At 43.9% G+C, this 21,318-nt stretch overlaps 1 protein-coding gene across 3 annotated transcripts; it reads left to right on the top strand.

Annotated features, from left to right (window-relative positions):
- The first annotated feature begins 340 nt into the window (after nt 1-340).
- On the top strand, nt 341-20,702 carry hbs1l (HBS1-like translational GTPase). 3 transcript variants are annotated; one of them, XM_076044639.1, is made up of 18 exons: nt 358-599; nt 1,570-1,635; nt 1,761-1,898; nt 2,024-2,319; nt 11,226-11,334; nt 11,431-11,702; nt 13,446-13,611; nt 14,253-14,370; nt 15,938-16,084; nt 16,661-16,735; nt 16,862-16,979; nt 17,246-17,314; nt 17,439-17,543; nt 18,440-18,530; nt 18,623-18,731; nt 19,329-19,429; nt 19,641-19,785; nt 20,336-20,702. In XM_076044639.1, the coding sequence occupies exons 4-18, from the start codon at nt 2,103-2,105 to the stop codon at nt 20,345-20,347; spliced, it is 1,854 nt and encodes a 617-aa protein (XP_075900754.1). In that variant the 5' UTR covers nt 358-599; nt 1,570-1,635; nt 1,761-1,898; nt 2,024-2,102; the 3' UTR covers nt 20,348-20,702. The 3 variants fall into 3 exon arrangements, with proteins under 3 accessions (XP_075900753.1, XP_075900754.1, XP_075900752.1); XM_076044637.1 differs by having other exon boundaries at nt 364-599; nt 2,077-2,319; XM_076044638.1 differs by lacking the exons at nt 11,226-11,334; nt 11,431-11,702; nt 13,446-13,611; ... (9 more) ...; nt 19,641-19,785; nt 20,336-20,702 and adding an exon at nt 3,243-5,711 and having other exon boundaries at nt 341-599; nt 2,077-2,319.
- Nucleotides 20,703-21,318: the final 616 nt, after the last annotated feature.

Below are 21,318 nucleotides of genomic sequence, written 5' to 3'. Positions count from 1 at the left end.
AAAATAATTGGTGAAAATATGACAAAAATTTGAAGAAATGGAATGAACATGGCTTCAACACATTCAAAACTTTTTTGGTCAAGAAATTGATTTGTTTATATTCATATAGTTTGCTGTGATTCTTTTAACGTTTATCATTTGAATAGGATACAAGAAGATAATGTCTTTAGAGGTCTGAGGTCGTCTGTAGTCAACTCGACTCTCTTAAAGCGTTTTCAAGTTTATTTGAGAGATCTAAAATAACCCCACACCGCATCGGAAAAATACATGTATAACCGGAACTTACGTCAGCCTATAGATGTCGTCAGAAAGAAAGTTTTTTAAATGTGTTATTTCAGTGGATAAAACAATGTAACCCACAAACAGGGCGAATGCGATTACCGTGCGATTATTTAGAAAATACATGGTGATTTGTGAATGTGCGAAAACCAAAGTTGACTTTCTGTGTGTCGTCACAGTGCAGCAGCAATGGCAACGAGGCTGTGAGACACATGCCACCACAGTCTGCGAGCCGATAAACATTAATGCTGGGGGCGAGAAGAGAACCAAATGCAAAATGTCCCGGCACAGAAATGTTCGCGGCTACAACTACGATGAAGGTAGAGAGATTATCACTCAATTACGAGGTTTAACCGCATAGAAGGCGAGGCCTCAAGTTGATAGACTTGGTAGCTGCTAAGCTACATCTCATTTGATACTGACTGTAGCTCTAAGAGCTAATGCTAACACATTTAGCTGGCATGACGCGGCTGCTGTCGTGTCACTTAAGGCTACACACGATATTAACAGCATCACAAGTATAAGCAGTCAAGTACAGAGGTTCACTTTCTAAACGACAGTGTTACTGTGGAGGCGATTCTGCACGCACCAATCTGTATGTTTGGTTCTAAAAGCTTAGCAACGTAGCTGTTGTGCTAACCTAGTAGTGGTTAGTTAACGCGTTAAAATTTCCCGAACCTTGTGTGATTTTAGTTGATTCATATACACAGACCCAACACATCTACTGTTGAATATTTCCTAAAGCTGTCGTCAAATTATTGTCTGAATCTTTAATCGCCATTTGGTGTGTATTTTATTAAGTTGCTGACGAGACACATTTGCACCTGTCACAATGAGTGTTTATCCTTCCAGCTGCTGCATTGTACATGTGCACACTCACTCATCACTTTTGTTACGCGCTGCTCGGGCCAGTTAGGATAATTAATTCTTCGTGGCAGCGATTCAGCAAGTATCTGGAAGCGTTTCAAAACGCAACAAAACAGATAAGGTTCCATGTTGACATTATGGCTCCTAATGATGGAAATGTGTCTTCTGCACAAACAATGCTAATCTCCTCTTTCACTACATCCCAGTGGTACTTTTATGAGATTAAAAGTAATTTAAAGCACCTCTCCCCCCATTACGTAAATACAATGAGCTGCTTCCTCACGCCTGATTATTATTAGACGTTTTTAATATGCAGCCGAGCAGGTGTACGTAATTATGTGATTGAGAAGTGTATGGCTATGTACGTCTTTTAGGGATCAAAAACCTTTTTTACCCTCCAATAATACCATTCCTTCCTGCCAGACTTCGAAGATGATGACATGTACGGGCAGTCTGTGGACGATGACTACTGTATATCACCAGCAACAGGTGGGTAGCCGCTGCGGCGGATGGCACGCTAGCCTCCTGATCCACATGGAAGGTTAAAGTTGTTAGTTGACACTAAATTATTTCGTAACCATTCAGAGGACATGCTTTATGTTTTATGTATGCAGCAAATCAGTTCATCTACTCCCGTCAAGAGAGGCAAGCGCCGAGGGAAGAGCCTTTAGAAGAAGAACAATGTGAAGAAGCGGAAGAGAGTATGCCAATGTCCCCTACCATCAGTCACACACTCGACCCTCTCAATCAAGGTAGGATTTGTGTCTAAACATTTGCTTATTGGAACAATTAAGTCACACTGTAAAATAGTCTCCCTTTTTTTTTTTTTTTTTTTTTTTTTTTTTTTTGCTTACAGTCTTGCTCTATCTGCTTTCAGAGCTCTTGATTTCTTACACAGTTTGTGTCTCTGATGTGTGCTGCTCTCTCTAGCCAAGCTCTATTCTTGCCTTGACCACATGCGGACCGTGCTGGGAGAGGCCGTACCAGAGTCTGTCCTGACTCAGGCAGCCATTCAGTGTGGCTTTGACCCCCAGAGAGCGCTTGATGCAGTGCTGTCCGAGGACACCAAGACGGCCCCAGTTTCCGTGAGCCAAGAGCCCACTGCGGTTCCAAGAATTCAAGAACAAGCGCCCCTTCCTCAGAGAACCAAACCACGGGCTGTGGTGGAGAAAGGTACGCCTAGAGCTGTTCAGAACATAGGATGGAACATGAATTGCAATGACATTTTGGGGGTGGGGTTTTACAAGAGCTCAAACAAAAGCCCTGCCTCTATACCAGGCATCCTGCATCCAGAAATTCTGCTTCACGTTTATTTTAATGAAAATCCAGTGCTTGAAGATTGTTGTTGGAGCACATTCAATAACACTCTTACTTGTTCACGCAAATTATTTTGGCAGCATGGTAATATGACTAATCCTTATGTCAGTATGTCCTGTGTTTCATCATAAAATTACATTTCAAAATTGATGGTCTCTCTTTCTTCCCCCCAAAAACTTCCGCTCAATCTTTATTAGCTCTTTGTAGGGCTGGGAGGCGTCTTTACATGACCATTCAATCGAATAAAATCTGTCTTTTCATAAACAAATTTCGATTTGAATTTGTCAATGCTCAGTGAAAGCAGGGGAAAGTTGTCCATGCTGCGTCATTGCTTTGTGGTTCTCGCTCAGTCTGTGGAAATAATCCACCTGATCGTCGAACAGTTTGACAAAAATGAAACTGAGGCAACTTCACAAATATTCATCTGGCCACGTCGACCCGTTGAATGAATTCAATTCTGTTGGTTAGTCCACTTGTATTAGTTTTGTACGAGAGTGTCTCACCCGTACAAAATCAGCATTTTTCTATGAACACAGGTGACACAGGCAGCTTCTAAAGGTTGAATGAAGCCTGGAGGGACTTGAGAGATATATTTAAATATTGTGTTGTGTGCAAGAGGGCTTGGCAGATTAATTTAGCAGTCGTGCTTATGAAAACGTTTAACAAAGTGCCTTCTTTTTTTTTGCTCTTGTCCCTTCCGTCCATGTCACGTTTCCACCTGGCTGCCGCCCTGCGTCGCTCTGCTCCCCTTCAACCTCAATTGGCTTCTGTAAGGTAAGGAGCCTGCTTGTCTGCCTCTCACACTGACATTTCACACCGACCCCAGACTGACGGTTCCGTGCGCGAACAGCCGTGTTTGCACGCCGGCGCGCTTAACATGCGTGACCTCTTATCAAAGAGTCCCGCGGACTCGTCGTCACTCGGCGGGCCTGACAAACGTGGTTCCGCCAATCAAGACGTGCGCTCGGCCTTGGGTGGTGCAAGCCTGGCCGAGCTCATGTCTCAGCATTTGAATAAGAGCGTGGCGGGGGTTGGGCCCGCTTTAGGCGCTCCCTCATTAGGCACCATCGCCAAAGTGCCTAATTCGTCGCCGCCTGTCAATTCAAACCAAGCGAGTCTTTCTCTGGGAACCCTGGCAGCTTTAAACATGTCCTCAGCATCTCAAAACTCAGCTCCCTCCCTCCTCTCGGCCCCGCTCAGCAACCTGTTGCTGAGCAACTGTCAGGTTACCGCCGCCAGCTCCTCTCTGGGGTCCACTTTAGGGTTTGGCATCCTCAGCTCCGCTCCCGGCGCCGGTCAAAACCCGGTCGGTAGCGGGGCCGGACTCCAAAACAAAATATCCGACCCCAACGGAGGCCCGTCGCTGGCCGATTTGATCCAGCAGCATTCAAAACAAACTCCGTCCGTCTCCACTTGTAATACTTTCACCGTCCCCCAGCTGAGCACAGCTTTCACAGGCTGCCACGCGCCGGATTCACCAGCGCCAGCAACCATCTCGCTGTCGGAGCTTGCGTCACAGCACCATAACAGGAAATCACACGTTCTGCCGCAAGCCCAAGAACGACCACCAAATGGTATCAATTTTTCTAAACCCACAAACCCTGCGTGCTCAGCTGGGGCTGTCCCATCATCTCAGTCGGCCTCGCAGCACCAACAGAGCCGTTCACCGGCTGCAGCTCAACCGTCCGGCGCCGACCCTCCGGCCGTTGCGCCGAAACTCCCGCCTGGCTTCTCTGCGTCGCATGTGGCATCCGAGTGCAAAAGCTCTGCCTCGTCGACCTCAAACGGAGCCCGGTTCTGTCTCAGTGCGCTTCTGTCACCAGAAAAGTCAGAGGGCGCGCCTACGTTCGCTTCAAGCGCAGCAGGGGGCAGGACCAACTGCAAAAGATGCCACCAAGATGCCGACGAGAGGCCCGTCATGGATCTCGGCGCCCTCGTGGCCGGCTCGGAGGGAGGAAGCCCCTCCCACCTCAGCTACGACCTGTCCCAGCTGTCCCACCGGAACCACGTCTTTGCGCAGCCCTCGGTGTTTGCGATTACTCTGTTCGTTCGAGGGCAGGGGTCTGGAAAGAGGAGGGTGATTTTCATTGAGGACAGAATGAGAAACCAATGGAGGGATGGCAGGTCCGGAGCCTTCCAGTGCCAATCACATGGAAAGTCCAACCAGCATCCCGCCCCGCTCTCGCCCATCGTACCATTCCGCTTCGACACGCCGTCGCCTGATGACACCGTCCGTGCTAATCAGCAAAAAGCCTTCACCAGGTAGACCAGGGGGTACAACAAAACAACCCCGGGTGCTAAACATTGGTCCCTTTTTGAGCAGCGAACTTTTTTTTAATTTTTGTGTTGTGATTTGAATGAAACTTAATTTACATTTAGCACAGAGGAAGTTTTATAAATTGTGGACCAAAAATGGAAGTGACTGACAAACCCAACAATGCACTTCAGCAAACCGTGTTCAGTATTTATTACGATTTTAAGGGCGAATAACACAAACCCTGCTTTATTAAGAAAAATACCTCAATAAAACTTTACCAGTATCAGAAAAAGACTTTTGGCAGCATGGCAACAATCACCAAGCAAACTTTCAAAATTTTTAAATCTTTTAGATTCCTTCGTATTTTCTTTAGCTAGTATTTTTTTTTTATACATTTTATATAGAGTCTTATTTTTGTACATTTTGATTGTCATTGGCTTTTAATTGACTTTTTGCTTTTTGCTTTAAAATAAAGAAATATTTAGGTTTTAGTTGGGGGGGGGGGGGGGGGGAATGTGCACCATGTGTCTCTAAGTTTTAGGCTCTTTTCTGGTATGGAGCTGCATCAACCCTCAAGAAAAAACCCCAAAAAAACAACAAAACCCAAGAAGGAGGTTGACTTTGTTTGCAGGTGTGCTGTAGCTATTGGAATATGGATCAGTTAACCATTGTGCTGGTTTATTGTTGCCTGCGTTTGAGGTCATGGGGGAGACATTTTGGTTTCTGAGGACACCTGGAGATTTTCCCATGAGGTAGCGAGCGTACATACACAAACACACACACACACAAAACCACACACACCCGTGCACACAGAACTAAACAATGAGTAAAGATTGTACCGATTAAGTCCTGAATGTATTAAGAGCTTAGCTAAGGTGCTTTTAATGTTGCACTGTACAAATGGTCAACGCTGGGTGTGTCGACACTCTCCTCCTCCACAAGTTAATTTGTCAATTTTCAAATAAAGATGACTGTGTTTATTTACTCTGAATGCACCTGTGTCTGGGTGTGTTTCTGGATGCGTGTGGGGTTTTTGCTTTCTTGTTCCGTGGTTCCAAAAAACGTGCAATTTTACTGTTGCAATCGTGTCTTTTTTTTTTAAGCCGGTTATGCGATACTAGACACCATGGAGCCTGTAGTGAAAGTCTTTAGTTGAAATGTTCATGTATATTCAGTTTAACATTGCATAGTCTTCAAATAAGAAGGCATGTCCATTTAATGAAGTTGCAACCGCCGGGGAAACTGCCTGGGTGTCTGGTGCAGTTTTCCGAGGCGAGCCCAGCTTTATTAGGTTGCATGCGTTTTTCATATGAGTCACTGGTACTGGTTTGAATGGCAGCCAGTGCACCCAGAGATGCAATTTGTACGATATTGTTGTAATTTTCAAAATGTCAAAAAAAAAAAATGTGAGTGAGTTAACAGTAGTTGAGTAGTGCAGTAGTTAAGCCACTGTCTTATGAATTTGCTTTGTCCCTGGAAAGCTGATTATCCAATAGTCCTCTTTATGTGCACAAGTGGCGGGTTTGTCAGGTTTTACAAGCTTTTTACAAGCTTTTTTTGCATTTTGCATTTTGCATTTTGCATTTTGTCAAAAAAGCCTTGAGAATGTCAAAAAACAACAAGAACTTTTATCCTCATTTTTAAAGATTCAAAATTTCGCAATGGGACCCTGAATGTTCCACCTCTGGCATTTGGTAGGTCTTTTTTTTTTCTTTTTTTCTTTTGTTTGCAGTTTGCTTCATAATCCTTTTTTCCGTGACTGCCTTTTGATGCGAGAAGTGACGGAACTGGGTCTTTTTGGGCTGCATGTGTGTCAACTCAGCACAGGTGCAGAAAGCCGAGTGAGTTGACCCCCGGGGGTGCCAAACATAAAGTGGTGAGCCCGAGGGGAGTGAAAGATTAAAAAAAATGAAAGAACAACAGCAAAAAAAAAAAAGAGCCCAGGCGGACACTGTTATTAATCGCATGTCAAACATCACAAGTCAAACAGGTTTTGCTCTCTGTGAGAGCGCGTGAGAAGCTCCAGCACAACCAGTGTTTGAAAGTGGTTAAATGTGTCAGGGATATCAAAGTGTCCCTGAGTCCAGGTCACATGACAACATCACGACTGTCTCTCCTCCTCGTGGAGCTCCCAAGTCGAATAAACTTTCGCTTCAACTTCAACTACTACTACTGATTGTCCAGCTGTTGTTCTGCCCCCCACCGCCACCCCCCTCTCTTGAGGCAAGCCTGTGTGTGGGTTCAGCAGGAAACTGCACTGTTGGGGAAAATGTCAAGCGTACACGCGCGCGCACACACATACACACTGACTGGGGTACAGCAGCCGATCATCTGACGCTCGTCTCTCTCTCTCTCTCTCTCTCTCTCTCTCTCTCTTTTTTTTTTTTTTTTTCTCTTTACCACCTACGTAGGAAAATCTGATTGTGTCTCAACTTTCACAGCTTTGTCAACGCTGCGGCACATCAAATCATGGTGTGTATTCACCGGCTCTGCATTTCTGCAAGGCATCACATTTCTGCACAAACATAGGTGCGTCGTGTCGCCGATCTGACAGTGGAAATGAACTATTTTTCCCACGTCGGGTCGATTGTAATTGCGACTCGACTGATATGCACCGCTTGTGTTTCATGGAAGGGAGAGGGAAAAAAAAACAAAGTTGTTGTTTGTCATTAGGCCGTCTCAGAAAGCCCACAGAAAGAAAAGTAAATGGTGACGAATTCCAGTGAAGCCACCGTCAGTGTCACGCTTTTCCTCGTAACTGTTTGTTCCCTGGATCTGCCACTGGTTGGCAGCTCAGTTTGCTTTAGTCATCATCCTTCCCAAGTGCAGATAGTGGGAACGCTGGTGCAACCCAGCCTTTCGTCTGAACTGTCAAACGGGAAAATGCATGTGTGGATTTGCAAAATTCCATGTTATCCATGCGTGCAACCCAAAGGATATTGGCTGCTAGGTCGAACGGTGATGGACCTTTCAAAGGCATTTTAATGACATTGACGCACACTGTGCGGTCCTATGGATGTATGTGTGCTGCAAGTCAACAGCCCAGAGATGGAAATTCTGCTTGCATCCTCTTTTTGTGTTTCATTGGAAAATGTATGTGGTTACAGTCATATCTCCCAGGAACGAAAGTCCACAGCTTTGCTTACATATGCATCTTTTTTTCTATAGGATTTGGTAAAAAACAAATATATATATATACCCTTACGCTAGTTGCAACATCGGTGAACGTGCTGCACCTGCGTGCCAGAGATATGAATCTTTTTGCATCTCTGTTTTGAAAGTAGTCTGTAAATGGTAGCTGAGAGTTCTCAGATGGCTGGTATGACTCAAGGCTAACTGCTAAGTACATGGAGGCCGTGGACGAACGCCCAGCCACTGTACTTTTAAAATACAACACAGTCCGTAATTGTGGTGTTCTTCGACGGAGCGTCGCGTCATCGAAGGCTCCGACTGGGAGCGGAAAGATGAGAGGTTCGCTCAGAAATTGTGCGTTGGTGATGGCAGGAGCTTCTCAGCGGTTAATAATCCAGGACATGACGGAACTGTTTTCAAACGTTTGTTTGACTTGAAATATTAACCATTTGGGGGCAAATGTTTGAAAACAGTAAAGGCTCAAGAGTTTACATCTTCAGTAAAATACCCTCCCTTGCAAAAACACAGAAAATTAAAGGGAATCTAAAGTCCAATCAATTAGCTGCAAGTGCTTGTGTGCAAAATGGCAACAAAAAACTAGCATTTGAACGCTTCACCGGCCAAGCCTGTCTTTGAAAGTCTCACAAGCTGACCTCGGCGAAAGAAATTGCTCTGCAATTGCACGACAATTCCTTTAAAGTTTCCCCAACAGGAGAAGAAACCCGAGACGACTCAGATCGAGTCTTCATGGTGGTTTCGTGACTCTCAGCCTTTAGCGGCCTCAAGTGGCAGGGAGCCACTCACTCAGCAGAATCACTTTCTATTAACGTGGCGTGTGCAGAAAGTGCAGAATGCCTTTTACTTCAGTGGAAAGAACAATTGGCTGCATGGCGGGCCAGCCGGCACCTTTAAAGATGAAAGAAAGGAGAAAAAAAAAGAAGTCCTGCTGAACTCTTACCCACAGCCGTGTTATTTTACCTTCACTTGCATACTCGCGTGTGTGTGTTTGGAAAGGGGGGTGTATTTGCATATCCTGGGCGGACTCCTCTTGTCCTGCCTTTAGTTGGGGCCCTGGGGCCAAGGTGTACGAAAAGACTCATTCATTCCCCTAGTCAGTCAAAGGGTCCCTGTGCTAGACAAATCCTGGATGGGAGGACACCCGACTGTTTACCTGTCAGTCTAAACAGTGCGTAGAGATCCTGCTCCCAGCCTGATTGCACTGGGGAGGCTCTCTCTCTCTCTCTCTCTCACCACCTTCGCCGGTAATGCCGCCCTCGGGCCAGTCTAACAGGAGAGAGTGGAGAAAGAGAAGGGGGAAAAATTATCTCCAAAAATGATCTGTAAGTCAGTTGTTTTACAACAAAGTGGCAGCAACAACACGTCCGGTAGTGAAGAAGAGAAAAAAAAAAAAGGCGGTTGGCCGTGATTATGTCCTGGGGTTGTTGGAATTGGTTGCTCGTCTGTTTGGCCTCAGGGTTCCACTATAGATATGAAGCTCAAAAGAGATAAAAAAAAAACAAAAAAACCCAACCCTTTTCGGTGACTTGAGAGTCTTGGAAACTTTGGTGTTGTTGTTTTTTTTAATGCTGCAGAGTATAATTGGAAATGTAATTTTCGGCATCATCGAGGGGATCTTTTATATGAATACCCTGTTTGACGCAGACATTAGTAGGAGTAAGGAAACCCCCCCCAGCTGTGAGAAGAACACCTTGTCCAGTTTGCTTCTCCGTCCCATGAAGCCTGAAACTGCAGAGAACAATGACGATGATCCAAATCTTAAAGATGAAAAAAAAAGCAGCATGAGAAAAAAGTCCTGATCCATAGTCGACGTGATGCATTTCTGATGCAGCCGATTTGCAAATTGAATAAGATGCGGGACGATAAAGATGTGGATCTGTGCATGTGTATGTGTGTGTGGAGAAGAAATGCATCGACGTGTGCACGCTGGTGCTATTCGGGTGCACTGAGCTGCTCTGCTGGCGCATCAATTGTTTCACAATGAGACGGGACTTTTGCTGCGGGGCCTCGCCAGTCATTTAGAGAGCGCTGGGTTAGAGAAAGTCCATTAATAATTCTGGTGAATCGCACTCTCTCGGATCTCATGTTTCAGCCTCCCCTCTCCCAGCCCCTTTCTTTCTTAAAACAATGAATGAACCGAATGAAACACACTAGACGTGACGTTTTTGTAATGAAAATAGAAGTATTTCTTTTTTTAAAGCATAGCGGTGTTATCAGTGGTACTGACACTAAGGTATTGTGATCTTTGTGTGTGTGTGTGTGTGTGTGTGTGTGTGTGTGTGTGTGTGTGTGTGTGTGTGTGTGTGTGTGTGTGTGTGTGTGTGTGTGTGTGTGTGTGTGTGTGTGTGTGAGAGAGAGAGAGAGTGTGTGAGAGGTGGTGCAGAATGCGTCCCTCGGCCGCGCGGCTCTGAATGACGGCTCAGCCGATTCATTTTGCGAACTGCTGTGTCACTGCTCTATTTACGTGGATACACGAGGCAACGGCTACTTCAGAAATTAACCCTGTCTGAACCAGGATGCTGCTCGCGCGCGCACACACACACACACACACACACACACACACACACACACACACACACACACACACACACATTTGTACTCACGCACTCACGCACACACACACCCTAATCTAAATGAATCACTTTCAGCTCGAAATGACTTTGTAGGGAGCAGGATGACAAAGCGTCGTGCACACTGAGTCTTAGTCCTGAACCATCAAAAAAAAAAGAAAAAGAAAAACTACAAACGTAGCAGTCGCATGGAGTTCCGTTTCCATTTGCCTCGCACACTTTTTTTTTTTTAACGGGAGATTGTGTGCCGTACTGTAAATGCCGGTAAGGTCCGCCCAGGTGAGTGGGCAAACAGGGCATCAGCATGTGGACGTTAAGCCGGCGGAGCAGTGCAGTTTTTGCAAGTGCGTCAAAAGCTAGTTTGATGCATTTGCTAAAATCTGCATGTTGCGCGACACAAGCGACAAAGAGCTTTTCTTCTGCAATTCAAGTGGGTGAAAAGCCTCATGACTGCCCTGCAGATTTCAGCCCGTCTGCATCAGTCTGCAGGAGAAAGTCTCTCAACAACCACCTAAAATCTCCTCAACGTCTGAGTCGACTCAAGAAAATAAACCTGCCAGCACCTATTTCAGTTCCAGAATTTTAAATTCTTTTTAATAGAATATTAATACAATAAATCCTGATAGATAAAGAGTCCTGATAGACGCTATATAGTGGTTATTAAGAAAAATAATTTCTGGGCTCCTTAAAACAGGTAAACCCCCCCCCCCCAGCAATACAGACTTTGATCTATCTTTGATTTTGCAGTAATTTAAATCATTGTTGTGTTTTTTTTCTCCCTTCAGCTAAAAACCGAGATGCTTCTCACACTACACTGGAGTCTGAGGTCGTGCCCAAAGTGGCTCGCATGACCGTCAGCGGCAAGAAGCAGACGATGGGCTTCGACGTTCCGAGGTAACTGGTGCCTCTTGTGTGCATGTTGCACTTGGAAAAAAAAAAATGGATTGATGTTCATGTCTGGTATGTTTTATTGTTCTTTTTTGTCCCCAGCGCAGGCGAGAACGGCGTCGCCGCCGCTCAGGTGCGTCGCGGCGGGAGCCCCGAAAGCCCGGCGGTGGCTCCGGCCCCCGAGCCCTCGTCCAGGCGTCCTGACACCCCGTCCAGGCGTCCCGACACCCCGTCCAGGGGCTCCAACGGGGACGAGCCGACGGCCGCCACCACCCCGGGCCGCTCCTCCGGGAAGGGCAGGCAGACGATCGACGTCAAGGCCGAGCTGGAGAAGAGGCAGGGCGGCAAACCGCTGCTCAATCTGGTGGTTATAGGTAGGAAGGAAGGAAACGCACAAAAACCGCCTCTGCGTGCGCAGTCCCTTTGAAGAGTTTACATCAAGTTTACGGGACAGTCGGCGCGGTGACGCGGCGTGTACACAAGAGTCGCTGCTCCGCAAGGCTGAAAACATTTGCCGTCATTTCTGTGAGACAGTTCTAATAAATGTTACTTTTTAAATTATTTATCATCAGGTTAACCTTAGGAATAAATTATATATATATATATATATATATATATATATACATATATGTATGTATATATATGTATGTATATATATGTATATATATATACATATGTATGTATATATGTGTGTATATATATATATACATATGTACATATGTATGTATATATGTGTATATATATATATGTATGTATGTATATATATGTATATATATATATGTATATGTGTATATATATATATATGTATGTATATATATGTATGTATATATATGTATATATATATACATATGTATGTATATATGTGTGTATATATATATATACATATGTACATATGTATGTATATATGTGTATATATATATATGTATGTATGTATATATATGTATATATATATATGTATATGTGTATATATATATATGTATGTATGTATATATATGTGTATATATATATATGTATATATGTATATATACATATATATATATATGTATATACATATATATATGTATATGTATATATATATGTATATATATGTATGTATATATATGTGTATATATATGTATGTATGTATATATATATATATATATGTACATATATATACATATATATATATACATATGTACATATATATACATATATATGTTTATTTATGTATATGTATGTGTATATATATATATATATATATATGTATATATATATATATATATATATATATATATATATATATATATATATATATATATATATATATATATATATATATATATATATATACATATATTTATGTATACATATATGCATATGTAGATAAAATAAAAACAGCAAACAAGCCCCCTGTTAATAACAAATATGAAGTGGATGTAAATAATTTCTTTGAACACTTTTGCATATTTTCTGGTCTGTCCTGTGTGAATAAGTAAGTAAGATAAGTACAATATAAACATATTTACACATGCAAGCTCCAGTTTTTTAGACTTTTTCACTTGAGTCTACTTGGAAAATACTTACTTTAACACTAAAACACCAGGCCAGATAAGGATTTCTTAAGATTACACCCTGAAGTGTGATGTGTGAGCAAGACCCAGAGAGAAGTCGCCCTTTTTTTTTTTTTTTTCCCTAGTCCTGCCTTCCTTTTCTTTTGCTCTTTAACATGGAAGAGGTCGAACGGCAGATGCTGCAGTTCAGTGATCGTGTTTTCTCATCGTCAGTCAGACTAAAAAAGTGACTTGGTAGTTTCAGAAGGGCAGACTAGTAGTTTCGCAGCGTTTTCAGCAACCTCTCTTTTTTCACCACAGTCATCTCCTTTCCCCCGCTCACCCCCCATTCCTAGTTCCTGCCGTCGTCTTGTGCAACTCTCGCCTCTTCCTCTCCTCCTCCTCTGGCTTCGGTTTGGTTCTTTTGTCTTTTTTCTCTTTCCTACCTGTCTTATCAGTCCTTTGGCACCCTTCCAACTAATCCCCACCACCCACCCCTACCCACTCCCCTCTCCTTTAATCCCCCCCGTCTGTTTCTTTTTAGGCCTTCTGTCTTATGGACTCTTTGCGTTATTCTCCTTATTCCAGGCCACGTGGACGCGGGTAAAAGCACCCTGATGGGCCACCTGCTGTATCTGCTGGGCAACGTCAACAAGCGCACCATGCACAAGTACGAGCAGGAGTCTAAGAAGGCTGGCAAGGCCTCCTTCGCCTACGCCTGGGTGCTGGATGAAACTGGCGAGGAGCGAGACAGGTACGCTCGCAAACCAAACTGAGGGGCGACCACACTCGAGTTTACTTGAACTGTGCAGTGCAAGACGCTCCATTGGACCGCAGTCTCTTCGGCCAGGTGCCGCGGTGGATGGAAAATGTGTTTACCGTCTCCCCGCTGGTTGCTCAAAGCGCCGGTAACGACAAGCTCCACATCATATCGTCCTCAGGCTGGCGGGGAAATGAGATCGGTGGGAAAAACAGATCCTCCATACGTGTCCTATGCGCGTTTAGCAAAGAAATTGAGTCACACTGCATGTGGTTTCCCAGACTTGCCAGTGGAAAAAATGCTTGTGCTCACCCTGTTGCGTCTTACATGCAAGGAAGTGAAGTTAATACAGAGGCCCCAAGTACACCGTAGTGCAGTTTGTCTAAAGCAAAACCTCCCCCAGCCTCACTGTTCCATTGATCTTGAACGGGAACCTACTTGCAATTACTTCAATGCCCTTATATGGTAATGCAGCCAGCGCACAACCACGGCTCATCCTTGCACTCTTAATATTCAAGCAAATACTTTTATACTAATGATGAAAAGGAATTGCAGGGGGGTGTTCAAAGTCTAACAATTTATTATTATTATTATTATCATTATTATTATTTATAATTATTTTGTGTTTTCTCCAGAGGGGTTACGATGGACGTGGGCATGACCAAGTTTGAGACCAACTCGAAGGTGGTGACCCTGATGGACGCTCCGGGACACAAGGACTTCATTCCCAACATGATCACCGGAGCTGCTCAGGTATAAACACTTGAGTCAAGGTCAAATGGGTCAAAGGGCGAAGGTTGCAAAGAGCCACAAACACCTGAAGGCAGCTGCGGTGAAGCGTTGCACCGAGCAGCTCAGAGGAGAAAAGGCAGCACTTGTTGGGTTTATTGCCTCAATGTTGATGTAATATTATATTTTTCTGAAATTCTTCCTAAATTGGGTTTTAATGAAGTTTCACAAATTCTGCATTTTATTCTTGTTTTATAGTTGCGCATTGGCATTCATTTGTGTTTTAACTATGTTTTAATAGTATTGCTTTTATTATGTTTTACTCTGGAAAGCCCCTTGTGCACCGTTTGCCTGTTGTAAGGCGCTGTACAAATAAAGTTTGATTGATTGATTGACTCCTATCGTAGTTGAAAGCCCAGACACCGAAGTCCGTTCTCGAGGTGTGGACGTCTGGCGCGCTCAGTCTACAGTTATTATTTAAATCATTACAGTCCTCGCATTCATTTTGCACCTCTGCGACGTGACGTTCTCGCTGCGCCTCCCCGAGAAGATTGGCTATCTCCAATTTCTTTCAGTTTAACCAAATCAACGTAGTCATAACTGATGCACGCAGGCGGAATCAAATCTGGGCTTTTTTTTTTTCTTTTGGTCTCACTTTTGAAAAACCTCCGCTCAAATCAAATGATTCTCCTTCCTGCTCAGCTCTGCCACACCCAACGGCGTTAATTGAAGAAGAGACGGAAGAAGGAGGTGAAGAAGAAGAAAAAAAACCCTTGTGGTTTTTGGGTGTTGCACTGTTTTTTCCTGGCTAGGGTGTGCTCATCTGTCTCTGTTTTGAGGCCGTATTGTAATTTCTCTTTTTACCATATGACTCGTCGCACACAGCCCCAATCGAATCGTGACTAAGGGCTTTCTTTTGCATGCGAAAAAGGGCTTCGGTATACCACTTTTTTTGGAGGGAGGAGTGGGGGAGGGGACACGGGTGAGGCGGCGCAGCTGAAACGCTGGTGTCGGCTCATCAGAAGCAAACGCTTTATAAGTGAATACAATTTGGCAATATATTATCTCCTTGCTTCTTTTGTCTCAGACATAGATTTTAAGGTTTTTATTTAACTGACATGCTTTTCAGTGTGTGGAAGAACACACCGAAACATGTCAGGTAAATAAAAACCTTAAAATCTATGTCTGAGACAAAAGAACAAGTGGGATAATTTGTAAGAAAAGACACAATGAACTTAATTTGGCATTTCTGCGTCACTGCATCTGCATTTCTGCCCGCCTGTAATTTGGCTCTTGATTTCTTCATACCACTGCTGCCACGCTCATCAGTGTCTGCTGTGGTCGTTGTTAAACCGATGGTGATGCAAGAGCCACACAATTGCACACATGTGATTCTATATTAAAGTTACAAAGGGATAGAAACAGTCGGAGTCGCTTCATCTGATATTTCAGGTTTCCCTGTTAGCTGGGAAAAAAGTCAATATTTTCAGATCTGTCACATGTCCAAAACAATAATAATCATAATGATAATAATGACCATGATGCTTTAATAGCTGCTAATGGATCCTCTCCCCTTGTGTCCTCTGAGCAGGCCGACGTGGCCGTGCTGGTGGTGGACGCCAGCCGTGGGGAGTTTGAGGCGGGCTTCGAGGCCGGCGGTCAGACCAGGGAGCACGCCCTGCTGGTGCGCTCGCTCGGTGTCACTCAGCTGGCCGTCGCTGTCAACAAGATGGACCAGGTCAGAACCACCAGAAACACCCAAATCCACTCTCAGTTAATGTTCTTGTGGCTACGCATGTTTTGTTTTATGTTTTTGATTCTCTCTGTTCTTGTCACCAGGTCATTAGCTGTGTACATGATCATTGGCCAAAAATAAAATTAAATATTTTGTCCTCGCTTGAGTTGATGTCAAACTAGAGAGATTGTTAACATGTGAGACGATCCAATGAAACTGAAGCTTGGAAGTTTAAGTTTTTTTTTTTTTTTACTGATTTCCTTGCATTTCAATCTCCGGCTTTTTGTTAAACTACAGCAAAACATGCAAACAAAATATAATCATCTTCACTCTTCACTGTATTTCCTTACAATTCTAAGTAATAATAGCTACACACCGCTACGTCTTCAGTATTTATCTGCAGTGTAGAAAGTTCTTAAAGATAAAAAACAAAAAAACAAAAAAAACAAACAGTATTTTGTTCATCCTTTAGCAGAATCACAGCCAGTGATGTCTTAGGGGCAAGAAAGTGGGCTGAGGGAAGACTGTATGTGTGTTTGTACGACTTCAAAGCTTCCTTTTTTTGTCTCTTCACGTCAGGTGAACTGGCAGCAGGAACGCTTCCAGGAAATCACCACCAAACTTGGGCATTTTCTCAAGCAAGCAGGATTCAAGGTGCACGTCTTTAAAAACAAAAAACAAAAAACAAAAAAATCACCTTTTAAAAAACAGTATGGCAGCGCACAACACATGGTGCGCCGTTCCTTTCTTTGAACCCAGCACTGCCGTTTTCCCTTCCAGGAGTCGGACGTCTACTGCATCCCCACCAGCGGCCTGTCAGGAGAGAACCTGGCAACCCGGGGTTCCGCCGCAGAGCTCACCTCGTGGTACTCCGGTCCCAGCCTGCTGGAGCAGATCGGTAATGCACCGCACAGAGCACAGCGCATTTTGCAAAGCTGGGATTTTTGTTTATTTACTGTATGTATGACATATTTATCACAGTGCTTCCTTAAAACTTATTTCACAAACCCTCTGACTGAAAGTCAACTGATGGACATTAGGAAATAAACAAGTCTCACTCATGCAGTACCAGTAAAAGAATGATTCACGAGCGTCCACAACACTTTGCTCACAGTCAGTTTCCTCTTTTTGACCCGCTGTTCTTCCCGCCATCTCTTTGCACAGATGCCTTCAAGTCGCCGCAGAGGTCGGTAGACAAGCCCTTCAGACTGTGCGTGTCCGATGTGTTCAAAGGTAAAGAAATAAAAAAAAAAAAGCGCTGACTCGGAACAGAAAGTTTCCCTTTTTTTTAAAAAAATAAGTTTCCTCTTCTGCATCATTACGATTCACTGATTCACTGCATGGTTTCTCTCTCCAGATCAGGGTTCGGGGTTCTGTGTGACAGGGAAGATCGAGGCCGGCTACATCCAGACGGGCGACAGGATCCTGGCCATGCCTCCCAATGAAACCTGCACTGTCAAAGGTACACACACACACACACACACACACACACACACACACACACACACACCCACACACACACACACACACAAACATACCTCCTTTTCTAGTGCTTCCGCGTTCCTGTGCATCATTTTCCTTAATGGGTCACTGTGACAAGATGCGCGCCGAAGTGGTGCAGTTGCACTTTTATTTTGTAAGGACACCGGAGCCTCGTGGCTCCGAACCCGCTCAACCTGTTTGTCTGCCAACATATAATGGGGAAGGCAAGCATACAGTGAACATTAGGAGTCACCAAAGTTGTTTTACAGTAAGAGTCTGTAATTATCACCATCAAATTGGCTCATTCAAGCTTCTCATACAGCACATCGACTGGCACTCCAACATAATTTTGTGCACGTGATGTGCACAAGAGTATGCAGACAAAAGGCTTTTTTTTTTTTTTTTGCTCTCGAGTTTGCACCTCCTTCCTTTGTCTGCAGGGCGTTTTACCACTATCACAACTATCTTCTAGGGCAAAGAATCCCAGCCAAAAGTCCAACTATCTGTTATTTATTGTTATTTTTTTTTATTACAGCTGCTGTTATGATTCAGTCACAGCCAGTAACCACAAGCACTGATAAAGATCTTGATTTTGCTGTCCACTGCTTCTCAGAAGGCCACCGGATCAAATGCGAGAGAACAGGAATTCTCAGTATTGCTGCATAAAGTCTGTGTGGTTCCGTCTGGCCTCGGTGTCTCGCGGCTCTTCTTACACCTGCTGCTCGTTTCATGCTCGGCAGAATCTCTGTCAGCTGCCTTTTACCTCACGCACCATCAGCTTTGCATGCGTCTTTCACTGCGCTGGCCTGAGCGATGATAAACACTGCCACCCAGTGGCGGCTGAGTGACATGACACCCGGTCTGCTCGCACCTCAGGTATCACGCTGCACGACGAGGCACTGGACTGGGCCGCGGCGGGAGACCACGTCAACCTGACGGTCACCGGCATCGACATCATCAAGATCAAGTGAAGAAAAACTTTCATCCTCTTCATTCGCTCTTTCTTTTTTCTCCAGCAACATTTGTTTAGAACATGTTTTTCCTTTTAAACCCTCCCAGCATCGGCTACGTGTTTTGCGATCCCAAGGAGCCGATTCCCATCTGCACTCGATTCAGAGCCCGAATCCTTCTCTTCAACATCGAGGTGCCCATCACGCAGGGCTTCCCGGTGAGTGACGCACGCAGAGTTGCCGCTAAAGTTTGTGCGCTTGTGAGAAACGCGTTTTCCATTACGCCTAGAATTGCGCAAACCTCCACATCGCAATAAAAAAAAAAAAAGGTCATCGAAACATCCGAACTTCGAAAAACCTCTCAGATATCGCAGAAAGGCTTTGGCGCTCTCATGAGGTGGGTTTTCGACTTCGTTGTTTTTTTCTGATATAGAGTTATATTGCAAAAGTGTCATGGAAACTTTTTTTTTTGCATTTGCATTTACACGTCAGCAGACGTGACGTACGGGGTCACGTGACCAGTTCACTTCAAGTGAAAACGGCGCGTTACGTTTTGGACGGAGGAGGAGACGCAATATTTTTTCAATTAATCAAAGAGAAAAATATAACAACCGTTCTTGACAGCAAAAAAAAAAGTAAGCAAACAAAAGCAAAAGTAATTCTCTCATTGAAATGCGACTTATGCGCTTCACACCATTCAATAGAAACATCTGCAAACCTTAATTTGTACTTTATTGAGATTTTTTAGAAAGTTTTTCGCTTTTATTTTATTTAAAAACTGTCATGGAAACGCAGCTACTGTTGGTGTTTCCCAGGTGCTGTTGCACTACCAGACGGTCAGCGAGCCTGCCACCATCAGGAAGCTGGTCAGCGTTTTACACAAGAGCAGCGGTGAAGTCCTGAAGAAGAAACCAAAGTTAGTCTCATTTTTCTCTCTACACTGTGGACACAGATCGAGCACAAAGTCACAGTCTGGCTCAAACCTGACGCTACTGTTCACCGTGTGTGTGTGTGTGTGTGTGTGTGTGTGTGTGTGTGTGTGTGTGTGTGTGTGTGTGTGTGTGTGTGTGTGTGTGTGTGTGTGTGTGTGTGTGTGTGTGTGTGTGTTTTTTCACCCGCCCCTTAAGATGTTTGAGTAAAGGCATGAATGCCATGGTGGAGATTCAGACCCAGAGGCCCATTTCGCTGGAACTGTACAAGGACTACAAGGAACTGGGACGCTTCATGCTGCGTTACGTGGGCTCCACCATCGCTGCAGGGGTTGTCACTGAGGTAACTGCAACACAAAGTCAAGTCAACATGCACAGTCACTGTGTGATATAAAAAAAAAAAGATTATGCAACTCACATGCCAAATGTGTCTCTGGTATGGTGATAGCCGGTCACCGCCGCTGCAAAAGTCAAAAGAAATGAAATTCACGAGTGAATCATCGATGGGAAATAATTAAAGCTAAAACTGAAGATTTTAGCTAAAAGAAAAAAAATGTAAAATAAACTTTGCTAAAGTAACAGGAAAAAATGTTAAGATTCAAGTCCAAAATGATATTAATTTAATTAAGAATGTGGGGAATTGGTTGAAAAATTATTAATCAGTCAGATTAATTGAATTAATCGAAACAAATAAAAAGTAGAATAGAATAGGGAAGACTTCCTTGTCTCAAAGAACGGAACAATTTTTATGAATGCAACTTGAAGTGACATATCAATACATAGATCAAATCTGATGGATCTTATTATGATTTCCTCTGTTCATTAGGAGCTCATTTGGGGTTGGATCTTTACGAACCTCCACTCCAGTTAACCTCCCTCTCCTCTTTCCGCAGATTAAAGAGTGAAGATCATCTGCTCGGACCCGGAGCCTCGCGCCCGAGCCCGAGCTCGAGTGTCTGAGTGAAGCCAGAGACAAAAGTGCAATCCTTCCAGAGACTGTATCCATCCAACCAACCAACCATCCATCCATGCTTCACCTCAAAGTGCTGAACCAACGCAATTGAACTGCACAAGTAACAAGCAACAAGCTCACCAGACCTCTCCCGTCAGAAAAGACCCTTTGGTTCGGGTTGCCGCGTGCGCCGCATCACTCTCCACCGACGAATCATGTTCACTCTAAAGCCAGTAGCAAGTCGGCGACCTTGTCAACCGGTGCTGTTTTCTGCTGGTATCGTCATTAAAAGGCTTCCTTGCTGGAAATGTTATGTCTTCTAAATGCGCACATTGACTGCACCTCTGCCATACTGTGGTGTTTTAGCACTAACCAGGATTCTGATCTGGGGGTCAGTAGTTTGAGATCGAGTCGAGTTGATCACCGAAAGCAGGAGCTAAATAGGGAAATACTAATTTTCACTAGTGAACACAGAAGATTTACTTTAAACTTAAGGTTAAACCGGTAAAAAAAACAAAAAAAAAAACCCAGCTTTGTAGCAGGTGAGTGGGAGGAGCTTATTTTGACCTCCTCCTGGCTGAAGGTGTTGTTGGAGGGAAGTGATGCAACATTAGTTTTGAGCTTTGATTGCTGCGCCTTGACGATGAACAAAAATGTTTACAAAATAACAGCATACATTTTGCAGGGGGAAAAAAAAAATGTTTGGATTAGGATTTTATCTACAGATAGACAGAAATAAATTGTAGATACACACTACCAGTCAACAGTTTGGACACACCATATTGTCTTTTCCTTCATTCTCATGACTATTGACATTGCAGTTTCTCACTGAAGGCATCAAAACTACGTGTGAACACTCATGGAATTATGGAGGAAACAATAAAAGTGTGAAATAACTCAAACACGTTTTTTTTTAAATTAAAT

This window comes from Nelusetta ayraudi, unplaced genomic scaffold (assembly GCF_046127955.1).
Source record: "Nelusetta ayraudi isolate G7.1 ecotype Tasmania unplaced genomic scaffold, CSIRO-AGI_Nayr_v1 ptg000082l, whole genome shotgun sequence".
Taxonomy (NCBI): Eukaryota; Metazoa; Chordata; class Actinopteri; order Tetraodontiformes; family Monacanthidae; genus Nelusetta; species Nelusetta ayraudi.
Note: the sequence above shows the minus strand (reverse complement) of the source record. Positions and strands in the feature narration are given on the sequence as shown.

Excerpts from the sequence above, each read along its gene's own strand:
- hbs1l (XM_076044637.1), top strand. The coding sequence starts at position 404 with ATGGTGATTTGTGAATGTGCGAAAACCAAAGTTGACTTTCTGTGTGTC. Across the intron at positions 11,703-13,445 it reads GCTCAATCTGGTGGTTATAG|GCCACGTGGACGCGGGTAAA; the intron begins GTAGGAAGGAAG and ends TCCTTATTCCAG. Across the intron at positions 16,980-17,245 it reads CAGCCTGCTGGAGCAGATCG|ATGCCTTCAAGTCGCCGCAG; the intron begins GTAATGCACCGC and ends CTCTTTGCACAG.